At 31.8% G+C, this 16,935-nt stretch overlaps 2 protein-coding genes across 6 annotated transcripts in view; one reads left to right on the top strand and one right to left on the bottom strand.

The window, feature by feature from the left end:
- Positions 1 to 12,356: 12,356 nt before the first annotated feature.
- Positions 12,357 to 16,530, bottom strand: LOC132729345 (uncharacterized). Of its 3 annotated transcripts, none has more exons than XM_060715108.1 (4): positions 16,462 to 16,530; positions 15,169 to 15,305; positions 13,834 to 14,759; positions 12,357 to 12,807 (listed from the first exon to the last, which is right to left on the bottom strand). In XM_060715108.1, the coding sequence occupies exons 3-4, from the start codon at positions 14,728 to 14,730 to the stop codon at positions 12,736 to 12,738; spliced, it is 969 nt and encodes a 322-aa protein (XP_060571091.1). In that variant the 5' UTR covers positions 14,731 to 14,759; positions 15,169 to 15,305; positions 16,462 to 16,530; the 3' UTR covers positions 12,357 to 12,735. The 3 variants fall into 3 exon arrangements, with proteins under 3 accessions (XP_060571091.1, XP_060571092.1, XP_060571093.1); XM_060715109.1 differs by lacking the exon at positions 16,462 to 16,530 and adding an exon at positions 15,867 to 15,950; XM_060715110.1 differs by lacking the exon at positions 16,462 to 16,530 and having other exon boundaries at positions 13,834 to 14,784; positions 15,169 to 15,398.
- A 15-nt stretch (positions 16,531 to 16,545) lies between these two features.
- LOC132729346 (uncharacterized) overlaps positions 16,546 to 16,935 on the top strand; it is a 34,906-nt gene continuing 34,516 nt past the window's right edge. For all 3 annotated transcript variants that reach the window (XM_060715112.1, XM_060715111.1, XM_060715113.1), the window contains exon 1: positions 16,546 to 16,625. The gene's annotated coding sequence lies outside the window, so the exon portion shown is untranslated. The remainder of the gene's footprint in view (positions 16,626 to 16,935) is intronic.

Consider the following 16,935-nt stretch of genomic DNA (forward strand, 5'->3'; position numbering starts at 1 on the left):
TCTTTACAACACATACATACCTCACCCAGTAGACCTATAACTCTCCGTAAAGCATGTCACAATTAAGTATCATGATGCCATTTTGAAAATGAAATATTAAATGAAGTATCATCAGAGTTATCAACACAGATAAACATATATAAACCATCTTTCAGTCGTCATAATGTAAATAGTATCACTTCTCAATGTAGTTAAAGTTTTTGACAAGATTAACTGTTGTAAATATCGGCCATTTCTTGTTAACATTTTTGAATGTTATCTGATAGTCCACTGTCTTCTATTCACGAACAATATACTACACTACACAAACATTACACAGCACTAAACTACTCCGACAATATACAACAGTACAGAAATACATTACGCCAACGCTTAATTACACAGCATTTCACTACATTTTAAATTTTCATTACTACATAACACTACAATACACTTTCATTACACTACACTACACAACACTACAGTTATTCACCTAGATAACACTACATAGCATTAAACTACATCTACCCTACACAACAATACTATATAGAACTACATTACATTATGCAACACTACGCTTCATCAAGACTATACAGCACTGTAGTGCACTAGACAACACTACACTATACTACACAACATGAAATTACTAAACGCTTAACTACAAAGCACTGACCTTCACAACACTACACTGATCCACACAACACTTTACTACACTACAGTTTACAGTACTTCACTAAAAATCACTAGACAGTCATACACTATTATATTACTCTACACTGCATTAAACTTCACGCATGGTCATTCCACAAACTGTTAATGATATACAGCAAGACATGTAAGATCAACTTTAACTACTGTGGTAGAAAAAAGAATGGAATTATTCGACACTCTGCAGATAACTCTGAAATAGTGTTCCTTTGCCGTTTATACTTATAGTAACATATCTGAAAAGAATAAATCAGAAAGATGAGGTTTTGGACAATTAAAATAGAACAAGAAAAACAGAAATAATTTGACAAAACGTATGCAAAAAATAATATATTATCACATAATTAGTTACTGATTTTCACATATTTTATGTTTAGGGATTTTTTTTGTTTCTTTGTGTTATTTTGTTGTTTTTATGGGCTTTTTGTTGTTTTGTTTTTGTGTGTGTTTTTTTTTTACTATTTTTTAGATTTTTTATATATAGTTTGCAAATGCAATATGATAGTCATCGACCAACAGAATTACCTTAATACTATAGCAACTACAATACTTAAAATACTTAACGATCAGTCACTCACTAATTTGTTAGTTACTGTATCTAAGGCTTCGAACAAAAAATACGTAATTAACTTACATGGCATTTCATCAGCATTATTGATCCTTAGAGCAGTACCTAGTTAATTATCTGAAATAAAAACCACAGACAGTTATACAGTTGCATAACCTGTATTGGAAGTTTAATCATATACATCGTACATGATAGTATTTATACATGCATTTAAGTTATGATGCGTTTGACTGGATCGAATGATTGATGGATCAATATACATGTATCTATGGTTAAATATCAGTATGAGTATTTTAGTAATGTACACACTGACCTATCGATTAAATGAAAAAAATAATATGTTATTTCCGTTAAAAATTTTCATTGCAGAACGGTACGTGCGTAAATAGATTATACGCTTGCGTTCCTCGTGCATGATATGATAGCCGTCCTATTTGGTACTAATGCGTTCTTTGTTGTCTTTTATGAAAAGCATTAAACATTAAAAAATGAGCTATTGTCAAAACTATTCGTGCCGGCGTCATGGTTAGTTATATATTAGTTGCATTATATGTGAAAAATATAAAAAGTGCTATAAATGGACAAAATCACGTATTTGTTACCTATTGATTATTTAAGGGAAAGGGCTTGTAAATAATAGCAACGATACGATGCCTTCTAATATCGGACTCGGACCCGTTAAGCGTAAAGTGCACGCCCAGCCGCTTCTACCGAATTTCAGGAACCTTCGGCGTGTTATTTATCATAATTATTATGTGGTTTCCGATTCAACAACAGTATTTTCGGAAACATATTCATAGCTACATACTACGTGTAACAATATAGCCAAGATGCCTTGCTGTACATGCCACATCGAGATGAGATACAAAGTATTGAGAAAAGATAACCATATGTGAGTAGTTTCATTGTGCAGCTTTTGTTTTAAAGGTGACCATGTTAACTCGCTCTGTGAATGTCTGTTCCCGTTGATGTTGATAAATTGAAACGAAGGTTTGTTGTACATATGAGCAATCTACGAAATAAGACGCAACCTTGGTTATTTATATATTTCTCCAACAATTAATATGATATAACAAGTATGTGGCCAACGTACCAATTCGTCGAAGTGTATGTCGCCCGATAAACGAAGGAATAGATGGCTGGCCGGCCATCCGTTTGGTTATCTTGACGCTGTCAATCAACCGTTAGCGCCAATATGTTTCGGTGCTTACTTCTTTGATATTGCTTGAAGCGAGAGAGACACAGAGAGAGCTTCTGCATTGTTTTAGACGCTTTTGCCTACAACTTCTAACCTTTTAACCTTCATTATTCTATTTTGTTAATGTAAGTATAATCTAAACTGACAATATGTTTTTTTAAGTATGCTCATGAAAATGAGCCAAAATACAAATATTCAAGATGCAATATACCTTCTTTTCGATTTGCAATCACTCCTCAATTCAATATTAATTCTAAATTTTGATATTGATATTCTCAGACAATTACTCACATAATTAAGTAAGCCATTTAAGGTATCAGACAGAGTTTTATAACTTGGTTGCAGTCAAGTCCAGCATGTGCAAATGTGTCATGTTTACACATTGGTATGTCTACATGTTTATCGAGTGATGGCGGAAATGTTTCAGATGAAGAAACACCAAACTTTATATATATGGGAATACAGAGGCGTTCTTGGCACAATATTTCAGGAAGAACTGCTTTTGTCAGTTAATAGAATACGCTGGATTTGTTAGGGGGGTTAGTTGTTGTATCAGATTTTTGTTTGTTTTGTTTCTTTTTTGGGGGATTGTGTTGATGTTGGTGGTGGTGGTGTTTTATTATTTATCATTTGTTTCCTTAATCGTTTAGATTAACATATATTCGAACAACACTCACAACAGGGTAATATCTGATGTCTACCTTTTCCATATAACATTTAAAAAAGAAGAGTCCATCCGATTTTCCTCTTCTAAATAAGATAAAAAAGTCACCAGTATGCAAACGTTTTAGATTAAGTTCTGTGGAAGCTCCTATGGGAAAAAGCGCTACAAGATTAAAACAACGCTCGACAAGTTTTTTCAACACGCCAAGCCTTATTCAATAAAAGGAACAAAGCACGGAAAACAATAATTAAGATTGGCTCGAATTTATTTTTATCCTCATAGGGAAATAAATGACAACTCCGAAATAATTGAATGTTAGAGCCAACTATTTCATTGATTTGTCAAAAAGCTGTCAGTATTTGGACTCTCAAGAAAGGTATGTAGGAAAATGAAAATTTCGAATCGCAATACAACTAGTTAAACGAAAATCAAAAAAGTGTACACAAACGTATATTAAATGATAACAGGAAGCTAATGTTTGTTGTTCTTACGAATTCTAAATCCTATTAAAATTACTGCTAGAGTTTATATGTTGTTTAAGCCCGTAAGTATTAAAGAATGCAATGCAATAAATTTTATAGGAATGTCATTTGTTCTAGGTCAATGTCTATTGCGTCTGATAAAAAATAAAACTTTTGATATGGATAACTTTTTAAGAAATAAGAGCTCATAGACTTCCCTATGCATCGAGAGCATAACATGTAAGGCAACAAATACTCGTTTGTGTATTTTTATTCGAAGGTGCGAATTAAATGATAACGACAAATGTAAAACATCAAATTCCATTTGTACAAATAGGTGAAAAAAATAACGATTTATCATTCTAAAATTACAATTAGACATTTTCTGTAACATTAAACATTTAGAGAAAATAATGTATCTAACAACAAGACATATAATATACATGTATATAAATCATCTATCCACAGTCAGTCAAAATTGATATATTATCAACTGTCTGTATCATCGTACAATTATGTTAGATGCTTGTTTAAACAGGAAAACCTTTTGCAATTATGGATCGGTTTTTGTAACTATTCTTGACTAATAATCAATAATCCACAATCCACTGTTTTCAAATATATATACATATGATATTAATCATAGATAACATGTACCTTCATAATCAAAGCAGAAATTGAATTTTTGCAGTGAAAGATAGACTAAAACATCATGTTTTCCTTCAAAAAACAAATTGATTCAATTATTTGGTGACTAGTTTACACTTGTGGTTGTCTTATCCATATAAAGGAAAGGATACTGGTATACATAAGCTCTAGATTAGATTCTATGGAAGCTCCAGTGGGAAAAAACGCTACAAGATTAAAACACAACACTCGGCAAGTTTCTCTTAATTCAAGTAGAAGAGTAAAGAATTGAAAACAATAATAAGGATTGGCTCGAATTTAATTCTTATCCTCATGGGGAAATAAATGACATCCCGGAACTAATTGAATGTTAGAGCCAATTTTTTCATTGATTTGTCATAAACGTGACATTATTTGGAATTCCAAGATAGTTTTGTCGAAAAAATAAAACAAATACATGATCTCAATACATTAAAAACCGGTGTGTGATTATTAATTAAATTCATTGAAACGGGATTCTTTCTACGGCAATGACCAAGTCTTGTTTCGTGTCTGATAAAAAAATATAATTTTTGATATGAGAAACATTTAACGAAAAGTGTCAATCCTCTTCCCTGTGCATTGAGAACATAACAAGTAAGGCGGACAGATTGTGTTGTGTAGTTTAATGTCATGTTGCTTAATATAAGACATAGACAAAATGCAAGACATCTGCCTGATATTAGTCATTGATTAAAGAGATAAGACATCTACAAATGTGCAACATTGACAAATTGTTAGGCATCGACTATATGCAAGACATCGACAAAATACAAGACATCACCAAAATGTAAGACATGAATAAAAAAACCACCGCCAAAATGTAAGACATCGACAAAATATAAAGCATCAGCAAAATGTTAGGCATCAACTATATGCAAGACATCGACAACATTACCAGGACATCGGCGAACTACAAAACATTACCAAAATGTAAGACATCAATAAAATAATAAAAAGAAACATCAAAACATGATACGCATCGACAAAATGTTAAACATCAACAAAATGTAAGACATCGAAAAAATGTGAAATATTTAATACTAAATTTTAATGTTTAACATATGTTAAGCAAATTATAGTTGATCATTATTACTTAAAATGATTTAGGGAAATTATAATACACGTATTTGTCAACATAGACATATAGCAAAGATAAAAAATCTTCCCCAAAAAATAACATTATCGCCAAAATATCATTTTAGTTAATTTAATTAAATAGTTATTATAATTGATAAGCGCATATTGCATGTGCAATTAGAACTACAAAGACTCAATTATCAAAGATAAACAGCTATTTTTATACTATTGCATTATTAATACTATTATTTATAATCTATTAATTACTTATCAGACGCTACCAACTAAATTCGTTACAAACTTACATGGATCTTAGAAGCTTTACTTAGCCTGTTATCTGAAATGAAAATTTAAAAAAAACTGTTTTGCAGTATTTGCAACAAATTAATGTGTTTTATTACATAATCTCTATCTTCAGATTATTTGTTCCGCTAACTTGGTGTCCAGCTTGGATGAGTGTTGACTGGGTTAGGTTCATTGATTTTAAAAATGTTTCAGTATTTAAAATTCCAAGAAAGTTTTGTATGACACTTTTATGAGCTCAGTACAATTAATTAAATACAAAGCCAAAATGCACAGAAATGAAAATAATTGTGAATATTTCGCAAAGGGATTGGACATAATTTGTTTGATTTTTATATTCCATTTGATGAAGGTTTAGACCAGTAACTTGTTTGCAACATTTACAGATCATTCCCCAGAATAATTATTCTAAAAGTGAAAAATAACCCAAAATTTCAAATCAGCACAATCAGGACAAAAATACGATTTTCCGATTATTTCTTCAAATGAGTAATTTTCAGTTAGGAACATTAACAAACAAGCCGCACAATCACAAACATTCGGTTATTCTCTATTGCAGACTTTTCGGCTAGATGCCATAATCATTGCAAAACATAATAAAATTACGGGAAGCGATGTCAAAACGGAACACACGTTAAACGTGCGAAACACTTCATGGCGTTTTCGGCAAAAATAAGATAACACGTAGACACAAAAATATAAGTCATAAATAAAGCTGGTACAAGAATAAAATAGATGTCTATTAGACAATGTTCATAAAAAGAAGATAATCGATAAAAAATTTAATATACATGTAACACATCTATAAATCAAACAATACCTTATTGTGCTAGGCTAAGCTAGGCTAGTCTTGACTGAATGTTTGGTTTGGATGGTCGATTGGTTTGTTCAGATTTTGATTCCATTTAGCGTCTTTCCCGACGCTGATGACTATTCTTTAATATTATGAGCAAATCGATGACGGGCGTTCTTCTGTAGAGTTTCAATTTTCATTTACACATAAGTGCGATCTGGATACACATATTATTAAAATATTTAAAATATTTGTCAAATCCCATAAATCTATTACAAAATAAGGGAACATATCCTACGTTTTGAATGAAGAAATTTTATTAGAATAGCAAAAGTGCAACTACTAGTATAAGTATTATTGTACTACCTTAGTAATATGGAATCGTTTAAGACTCATTTAATTTTTGTCATAAATATATATTTTGATGACAAATTACATGTACTCTCATAACTAAAGCATACATTGAATTGTTCAATTAAAGGAAGACTAATACATTATATTTCCATAACAAAAAATGAAAATTTATTCAATTATTGGCGAATGGTATTGTCTTGTGGTTTTCTTAACCAGATAAAGGAAACTTTACTGGTGTATAAAAATCTAGATTAGATTCTCTAGAAATTCCCATGAGACAAAATAATACGCTACAATATTAAGAGCAACGCTCGGTGGGTTTCATCAAAACGCTAAGCCTAATTCAGTTACGTTGAAGAGAAAAGCAGTAAAGCATGGAAAACAATGATTAGAATTAGCTCAAATTTACTTTATCTTCATGGAGAAATAAATAACAACTTGGAAATAATTGAATGTAAGAGCCAATATTTTCATTGATTTGTCAAAAGTGACAGTTTTTACAATTGCAAGACAGTTTTGTAGGAAATTGAAAAACAAATTTATGGTCTCAGAACAATTTATAAAATAAAAGTACAAAGTCAAAAAGTGTAAACAAATCTATATTGTTGGAAACAGAAAACCAGAATATGTGTGCAAATCTTTTAATTTCTATCCAGTCCTAAATAATGATATAAATGCTTTAATTCTAAAACTTTCATTATGGAAAATATTTTTAGACAGAAAAACCCTTTCTCTTTCATTATGCATTGAGAACATAATAAGTAACACAAAGTTCTTTTTTGTGTACTTGATTTATACAGAATTTATTTTAGTTCGACTTTGTAGGAAGCTATTAGCTATTCGACTCAGTTCCAGGAACCAACCAGTTCTGAGCAATGAGTGTAAAGTTTCTTGTTCAAGGAAACAATGACTTGCCCCTGACGGTGTTTCAACCCATGCGGCTAGCGGCATTACTAGTCCGACGCGTTAACCACCTGACCATGCCGCCACTCCTGTGTGTTTGATTTCAAGTGGCAAAATGTAAGTCATCAACAAACTGTTGAGCATCGGTAGAATTTAAGGCATCGAAAAATTGTAAATGTGTGAAAATGCAAAGTACAATAATCATTATTATGCTACATGGTTACTGTACAATGAATTTAAAGTTTTTAACAACGTGGACATACAGTTATTCATAATCTAAATATTATCACCTCTAAACATTATCGAATATGTCAGATGTATGTTTTATACAGGAATAACTATTGTAATAATTATTGGCCAGTTATTGTTACCATCTTACCATTCTTACATATAATTGAAAATTGGGATTATTATTGGCCAGTTATTGTTACCAACTTACCATTCTTACATATAATTGAAAATTGGGCTAATAATCTTACAAAAACGGTCACAACAAAAAGAAATCGACATTCAATTAAATTTCTTAAGTATCCTTTGTAGATTTTTTCATTATATGTATGTCACTTGATATATGTAAAAAAATCAGATTTGATGTTGTTTGGCTTTTTGGTCACAGTGGAGCTCATTTAATGCTTTGGAAACGTTAAAGACGTAACTGAAATTTGTTCAAAAGTACTTTTTGTGATAAATTTTGGCGACCTGGATTACAAGTACCCCTGTTTTATCCAAATGTAAAGGAAAGCTAGTCTAATTTTAGATTTTAAGGAGTGCTGTAGACTAATACATCATATTTCTATAAATATCCAACAAATGATTCAATATTTGGCGACTGGATTTTTGTTGTGGTTGTTTTATCCAATTAAAGGAAAAGTTACTGGTATGCAAAGTCTCTAGATTAGATTCTATGGAAGCTCCCTTGGGAAAATACGCTACAGGATCAAAAAAACAACACTCAGCGAGTTTCTCCAAAAACTCCTAAGCCTAATTTAGTTAGAAGAGTAATTCAGTAAAACATTGAAAACAATAATCAGGATTAGCTCGAATGTATTACTTATTCTCAAAGGGAAACAAATGAGAACTCGGAAATAATTGAATGTTACAGCCAATTATTTGATTGATTTGTCAAAAAACTGTATTTGGAATTTCAAGACATTTTTGTAGGAAATTGAAAATCAAGTACATGATCGTAATATATTTGCAGACAGAAGAGGTGGACATATATGGATTCCAGTTCATCTTTCGGTGTCATTGGCAACAGCACTTTACTTGATATTTAAATCTTTCAGCTCTTTATACTAACACAGTTCAATTTTCCTGCCATTTATAAATACGTTTCTGCACGTTTTGTCAAAAATTCTGGTTTACAAAGGGTATTTTTTCAATTTACATCGTCGGTAATCGTGGGTATGATCAGTCTTTTAAATCCATTTTTAGTATTTCGGATATTTTTGTACATGTATTTTTAGTTGGTTTTGGGTTTTTTTATGTGTTTTTGGAAATTTTTTTTTGTATATGTGTTGTTTCGGGGAAAGTGTCGGGGGGGGTTTAAAATGGGGTGTGGCCCTTAGGGTAAATCTAAATTGGAATCATTTAGAAAAAGGACTTTGTGATTTAAAATTTTTTTAGATAGGTCTTGTGTAGGAATCTTGTGAATTCTAAATAACGAGAATCCGTCTTCATTTCATTCTTTTGTCAATGTTTTTATCATTTGTTATTCATTTTATTTTACTACTATTTCTATTTTATTGGTTTGTTGCTCATGTTGTTGTTCATCATCTTCTCAGAAATCAATGTCTGCAGTTTCCGTTTAATAGTGATGTTTATCACAAATCAGATAGTATCTCCTGAAATACATCTAGAATTTATATGTTCATGTCAAATCAGTTTGACATTCTATTAATCATTACGTAGGATTACGAGCAATAGACTGTACTTGTATTGTTTCACGATGAAGAGGAATATTAACTGTCACAAAATAACAAATGATCAATTGTCTAATGTTGGTTTTATCGTGCTTTATATCACAGATTATTCTTGCAGAAGTAGATCTATGCTGTACTGTTACATTTTCTTTGAATTCCTTGATTTCAAGATTGAACGTAAATACCACATTTTAACCTAATCCATTAATAAATTTATCAAATACTAAACTAATTTACCCACTTGGTTGCTTATGTCAGATATAATGCACGAATGGATGTTTTGGTCCTTCTTTCACTAGTAAACTTTGACAGTCTTGTTCGCAAATTCCCGTCAATTTCCGTCACTATTCAATACAGAAGTTCGCTACGTTTCACTTTATTGACGTTCCATAAATGTCCGAGATTTTAGAATACAACGATTAATCGCTTTGCTATGTTTTATAAGTGCTAGGACTGCTTTCAAGTACTAGATGTTGAAAATTGAGAGACAAGGTGGATGTGAAAAGAAAATAGAAGCTTCGATTTCGTTTCACACTTGTTATAAAAAAACATAAACATACATGTATAAGACATACCGGTTTTGACAACAGAATTTTATGTGCCTCTTTACTGGGCTTATTGCGTAAACAATGTATTTCCAAACTTCTGCATCAATTAGGGCGGCACAAAATATTCCGTATTAAATGCTTTTGAATAAACGATATTGCATAGGAATCTGCATAAAGAAGATAGAATTATTAAATCACGCACTTACGGTATTATATATATGCATCAGATTTTATACAAGTTATAATTATTCTAATCATATAACAAGACACGGTCTCGATATGCATTCTATGATCATGTATTAAAAAGGAACAACAATTGACTGCGTCAGACACATAGTTGTCTTTATGGATAGAAAACAAAACCTCTTTATTCGTTTCTTTGAGGGATAATTCAAGTTTCGTTATTATGTTTAGAACCCCATTTGTTTAAAAATATATAACAATATCGCTAATAGATAATCAAGTACTTAATCGTAGTAATTAAGGAATTTGCATTTCGCAAGTACACACCAAATGCCTTAAAAATGTCTGTTTGAAAAAAAGTCACCATTCTATTGAATGTAACCAATGAGCTCCCAGAATTCTCGCCACGTGATAAAGACTCAATTAATCACTCTAGCCTCGTTTACATTTCAAACGAATCTGTATCAAATGCATAGTGTGCTCTCTTTAGCATTGCTTATGTATTCTATGCAAGGAAGATACGAACTTGAAAATGTGTTGGGTTTTTGTCAGTTGTAAAGATCTCTATGCAAACTTATTATTTAGAAACGGGAGTCTTGTCTTCAATTTAAAAATGAATTAAGAGGCATATTATTTGCTTTGCAAGGATACAGTCAAAACGTTAATCGCATTTACAAATAGTTTTCAGATGGAACAATTTACATCTCTGCAATTTTTGCAACGAACGCCCTCCATATTTTCGAAGTTCAAAGAAATTAATATCAAGTCTGTACTAGTGTACTTAACCAAGCTTAGTTTTAATTTTTGGGGGTTAAAAAGTTCAATATCAAATCTGTATTTTACTCGAACTAACTGTGCCATTTATAGTAGTAAAACTTATAATGGACAAAGCGCTAGCCGAGTACAGCTTTGTATTCGTGCAATAAAATTCGGTATTGTACTCGACAATATTAAATACCTAATACTTTACCACTGAAAGGCAGGCTACGTTCTTATAGATATTCAGGTTTTCTATTGTAAGAGTTTTCCCTTTAACGGCAAGGTGACAAGTTAAACACTCTTTATATTTGACAGTGTATCAAATTTTTACTTTTCTATTTTGAAAAAATTTTTTAACCATGATTAAAAAATAAGGTCACTGACACATTTTGTTCACCAAACACTTTATAGAATTATAAAAGTCTGGGGTCAATTAAAATTCAATGGACTGTTACGTCATAAAATCACACTATTAATCTAAAATATTTAATCTCCAATTTAAAATCACCTACAATATATATTTACATTGTAAATTCAACAATTAATGTAAAGCGAATAAAATACATTTAAACAGTGATAAATTATTGCAAATTATAATGTAAATCTATATGAAATTTTATACCATTATTTTTATGATAAAAATACATGATTTTTATCGACACCGCGTTGTATCAGATAAAGCCATCAACATATGACAATTGTACGATACTGTTATAAAGTAGTTATTTGGCACTTAAGACAGCGTACTATGTTTAATATTAGATTCATCGTTGTAATAATTAACGCTTAGCCTGCAATCTACCCATGCAACCAGTGCAGACTAAAATCAGCCGGTGCATCGATGCCGTTTGTTCATGGTTTCTGCGTTCTTCATTCAGTCAGTACATAGTTTGAAATTTACCCTAATCAATCCAGATTAAAAGAGAGACAACTTAACGTGTTAAACATTACAGTTAAACCGCAATAAGACGACCACTATCTGATAAAGAGTTAAATATGGCTACATGTGAGCTTTCGGTTCACATACCGTTATACATATTGTTCTATATTTATGTTAAAATTATCGAGTTTATATTATAATAAAATGGTGAACTCTTAATATAATCATTTGTTTTGTTTTCGTTCCAAAATAAATATTAAAGACATGTTTGACGTCATAATCATGCTTATAATTACAAATGGAAAAGATGGTTCTTTTTCGAGGTGAACATTAATCAACAAATCAATTAATCAATCAGATTTGGAAATTTTGAGACAAACATGTTGGTTTTTAATTTAGTTTAAAGATTTATATAAGGCAATGTATATTTTTGTAAAAGTGCTTCAGCTACAAAATAAGGTCTGAGTTACGGAAACACGCGGATTTCGTGGAGTACTAGTGTATCAATGTTATAAATCAAATCCTTATACAAATTAATGTTTCCATATGCGTGGTTTTTGTTTCATTGTGTTATTTTGTTCTTTGATCCATTGGCGTGATTTTGTTCCATAGGCGTGGTTTTTGTTCCATAGTCGTGATTTTGTTCCATGAGCATGATTTTGTTCCGCTATCCCTTAACTCATCAGAGGAGGCAAGATTGAGCTGTATTTTAACCGTAATTCACAACAAGCCGGTTTGTCGTTGTTTCTCATATTACAAAATCACATCATAATGTACTAACACGTAAGTTTGTAAGACTCATGCCTTGGTCCGCATCTTTGGTTGGTTTGGAAGGCAACTGCAAAAATATATGTATAAATTCATTAGTAATGTTTCAAATACGTGTCCGCGTTTGTTAATGGTTTATAAATGAGTGAATTGTCTATGGCACAGAGACGTAAATGCATCCCCTCCGAATAGGTTTCGAACTACTACCATCGGCTTATTAACAAATGATTAAAACCAATAAGCCAAAGAGACAGAGGTTGTATTTTAAGTCACCGAAGACAGTGTACATTCATAAATAAACATTGATAGAAGAAAAAGAATGATTCAAACTTAAAATGAGACGCATACGATTATTTGAAGAGAAAAAGTGCTAAGTTAGATATTTAAACATTGCTGAAAATGCAATGTACTAAGTTGAATTTATGCTGCATTTCTTTATTTATAGTTCCAAGGCTTGACAACATTTTATCAATTATTTTAAGAACATCTGAAAAATAATTATACAATTTTCAACAACTCTGAAGTTTGCTGTGCATGTGTACTGCCATTTAATTATCAGAAAGCTCTTCAAAATGTCAAGACGCGCGAGATACCTGTCTTATCTGCTGGTCATGACAACCCGGCAGACGATAAACGTAAAAATGTAATCACGACAAATTGTTCAACAACTTTCATTAAGAGTACTTCAAATGTGAAAAGATTATAATTGATTAGTACTTATCGACTATCAGACTTCAACACGTCTTATCTGTGCAAATTTGTTTTCACATTCTAGTACAGTGTTATTTTGATAAACTCTCTCTTGAAGATTTTTCCATGACTCGAAATGTGTGCGTTTGATAATGGGAAGTACATATGTATAGCTTTTAATCTAAAAAGTGCAAAACTATAAATTAACAACTTTAAGTCTGATCTACGAAATATCTTGCCAGGCTAACTCCTTCTAAAATTCAATAGGAATTAACCGGTTACTGCACTGAGGTGACGATGTGTACTTTTTCTGAAATATTTAAATGAAAGAAAAGAGTCCACATAAAATTGAATGTGAACGTTATTAATTTTTTTTACAAGTTTTATTAATTTGTTCATAAATCACCTTGAGAATAAGTATTCTGTCACTAGGTGTCTCCTCCGTTATTGCTAGTTGGTTGAGATCATACGTCATTGCAAGAGGTGACGTCAGCTTGAATTTTTCGTCAACAACAACCCCCTCTATGTTTCCTCCTGACGAGAGACGCAGAACAAGGTTCGAGTCGTATTGCGCCATATATATTCCACCATTTAAGTCAGAACACACTCCGCTTGGTCGACCTCCAGGTTCGATTTTAAATTTTGTGTTATTGTTCTGAGACACACAAACTAATGCGCAACTTCCGGGATCTGATATAAGTAAATCGCCGGAAGGTAAGCATGCTATTGCGGAAGGATTTCTAAAGATAAGCTTTCCATCAACGTTGCCTAGAATAGAACGCAAAACCGTTCCATTGCCGTCAATAAAGTCTACAGATGCACTTCCAAGTTCACAGCAGCCTGCTACATATTTGTCTTGATACGAAGAAACACATTCGTATTTCTTTTTTGTTTTCAATTCAAAAGAAATCTCAAGAGAAGCATCTAAAGAACACACTGTGATTTGCTTGATATCCGGCTCAGTCACGGCAACTTCGCTAGAATTGGGCAGAGTGCAAATGCCACAAGGGTCGTGTAAAAATAGTTCCTCTAGAAATTTCCCGTTTATATCAAATCTTTTAAGCGTTTTATTCTCGTTGTCACAGGCGACAATGTCCCCAGAGACGAACGTGATTCCCGTTAACAGACACGGGTGTTCGTCCGGCAGACTCGCGCTGAACCAGTGGACGGAAGAGGATGTCGACACATTCTTCGGGGATATATCCTGGGCTCTGTGGACAGGTGGAGACGGCTGGTCCCTAACTGAAACTGCCGGCAGATCAGCCTGTTGAGCAAGGACATGGCCTCGATACTCTCCCGCCATTTGTGCAATCTAGTACACAAATCACATATCTGTAATAATACCTTTATATTTTTTCTGAAAAATAAAGAAAATGTACCTCTTGTTACTGGATATACTAAAAGTACAGGCTGGTCTCTAGTTGACTTATGATTAGCGTTGCTTTGCTATGCAAAATTTTGTATCAAAAAATGTATTAAAAGAATATAACCTATAATAATCACATTTGATTTTTTGGTAAGGAGTGATCATGTAATAAATATCTGTGCATCAGATTTTAACTAAATTAAAATCATTTTGACATTAACTATGTGTTCAATATGGAAATTGAAATGAATTCATGAATTTCTCTTCACGCTTATTGGCTTATCTAAATACGTCTATTCAAAATGCATTTTACGGTGAATAAGTAATAAACCTCATATGATACATGTATGACGAAATGAAAGAAAAATAACATACCGTTAAAGTTTTAAATCCATGAAGTAAACTTTACTATTTTATTCTGACATACTGTATGTATAGTGTCGCTATTAACTTCTTTAATGTCTTATGAAAACAAATACTATAACTCGATCTTCACAACTCCGTAGGCTACTCTGTAAACAAAATAAAAATAAAAAGTATATAGACCTATACACGAATGTATATATACCCAGCAGTGTAGTGTACTAGTATGTGGGCCGCTTCAATCAATCAATACCATTGAGATCAATACGTGGTTTATTTGAACGGTGTAATATGATACTTTAACCTCTTGTCGTTTAATTAATGCACAAGACAAATAATTTAAGCACCGTGGACTCATTAACACATATCTGTTCGGTAAAATAAAACTCCAAAGGGTCAAACGGTTCAAAGAATACCTTTGAGTCTCGTTTTAGGCACATTTTAATTGGTATTATTTGGGGTAAGCAGCTAGGTAAAATAGGGGAAAACGAATTTATGACTTTCTCATCCCATGGTACTTGCAAAAGTAATGCAAATCTCTAAGCAAATAGATCAATATGTATATCTATAAAGTCAATGAATTAGAAATGATAAAGTTAGCCCAATATCAACTTTTGCGCAAAGCATTTTAATATAGACATTCTCTGTAAAAAATGCAAGTATGACACACATTTAAGAATGTAACATTTAAATTATAGCAACCGGCTTACCTCCTTTTCATTTCTGTTTTTGTATAACTATTTCATTTTATATGTGCATGTTTAACCGCTACTAACCAATAGAATTTAAGTGTATGTACATGTAAACGGGATTATATCTGATAAGGCTGTTGGATCGTGAATGAGCACATTTACTGTTCTTATCTCAAGTTATGCACTAAAAGTAGGTCTAGTGCATGCCAGTTGCGAGATAATATTTTTCATTGTATTGTAATTCTATTTCCGAAAGAAATCAATGAATAAACATGTTTAAAAAATAGCAAGGTTTGTTCTTTTCAAAGATAATTAACTAACTTTACAAACAAATAAAACTAACTAATAAACTATTACTAAACTATCTAACCAACCAACCAGCCAATGAACTAGTAAAATATAACTAGCCTAAATTAATAAAGAACTATAACTAACTGGCTCGCTGGCTCCCTTATACTCAAGGCCCAATAAACTAAAAACTTTATTAACTGACAACTGTAGCTGGCTAACTAACTAGATAAATGACTGATTGAATGACTGACTGATTGGATATACAGATAAACAAATAAATTTATTGATAAATAAATATATAAACTTAAAAATTCCAACTTACTATCACTAACTAATTCACTGGCTAGCAGCCCGCTATCAGTCAAATTTAGTGGAATATTCTCCACTATCAATATTCACGATGTGTAGAAAATTCAATCGACACCGTTTAAGACGGATCCAATTAGTTGTAGTTAATTAGCAATTGATAAACGTCATAGCGTACAGGTAACTATCATATTTGTTACAGACATTAAATAAGTCAAGTTCGTGTAATTGTTCAACTCTATATTTAGATTTAAACATAATATTGAGCAGTATTCATTTCCAGTTAAGTAGTATAGTATTCGGATGAACAGAATTTTAACTTTTTAGGCCTTATTTATGTATTTTTATTATCATGGTCAGGACCTTTCAAAATTTCTTAATGAATGACAATGTAATGGTTCAATAAATTGTCATTTTTTTGAGTTGTTGTAAAGGCAATCAGTACATTATCAATCCTGAGTGTGACTAATATTCTATAGACTTACCAGAT

This window comes from Ruditapes philippinarum, unplaced genomic scaffold (genome assembly GCF_026571515.1).
Source record: "Ruditapes philippinarum isolate M1 unplaced genomic scaffold, ASM2657151v2 ctg5676_1_1_1_1, whole genome shotgun sequence".
NCBI lineage: Eukaryota > Metazoa > Mollusca > Bivalvia > Venerida > Veneridae > Ruditapes > Ruditapes philippinarum.

What these genes read in the sequence shown, in the direction of transcription:
- LOC132729345 (XM_060715108.1), bottom strand. Translation starts at nt 14,730, where the DNA reads ATGGCGGGAGAGTATCGAGGCCATGTCCTTGCTCAACAGGCTGATCTG. An exon ending in ACAGAATACTTATTCTCAAG is followed by an intron (nt 12,808 to 13,833) that starts GTGATTTATGAA and finishes ATATTTTTGCAG; the next exon opens with TTGCCTTCCAAACCAACCAA.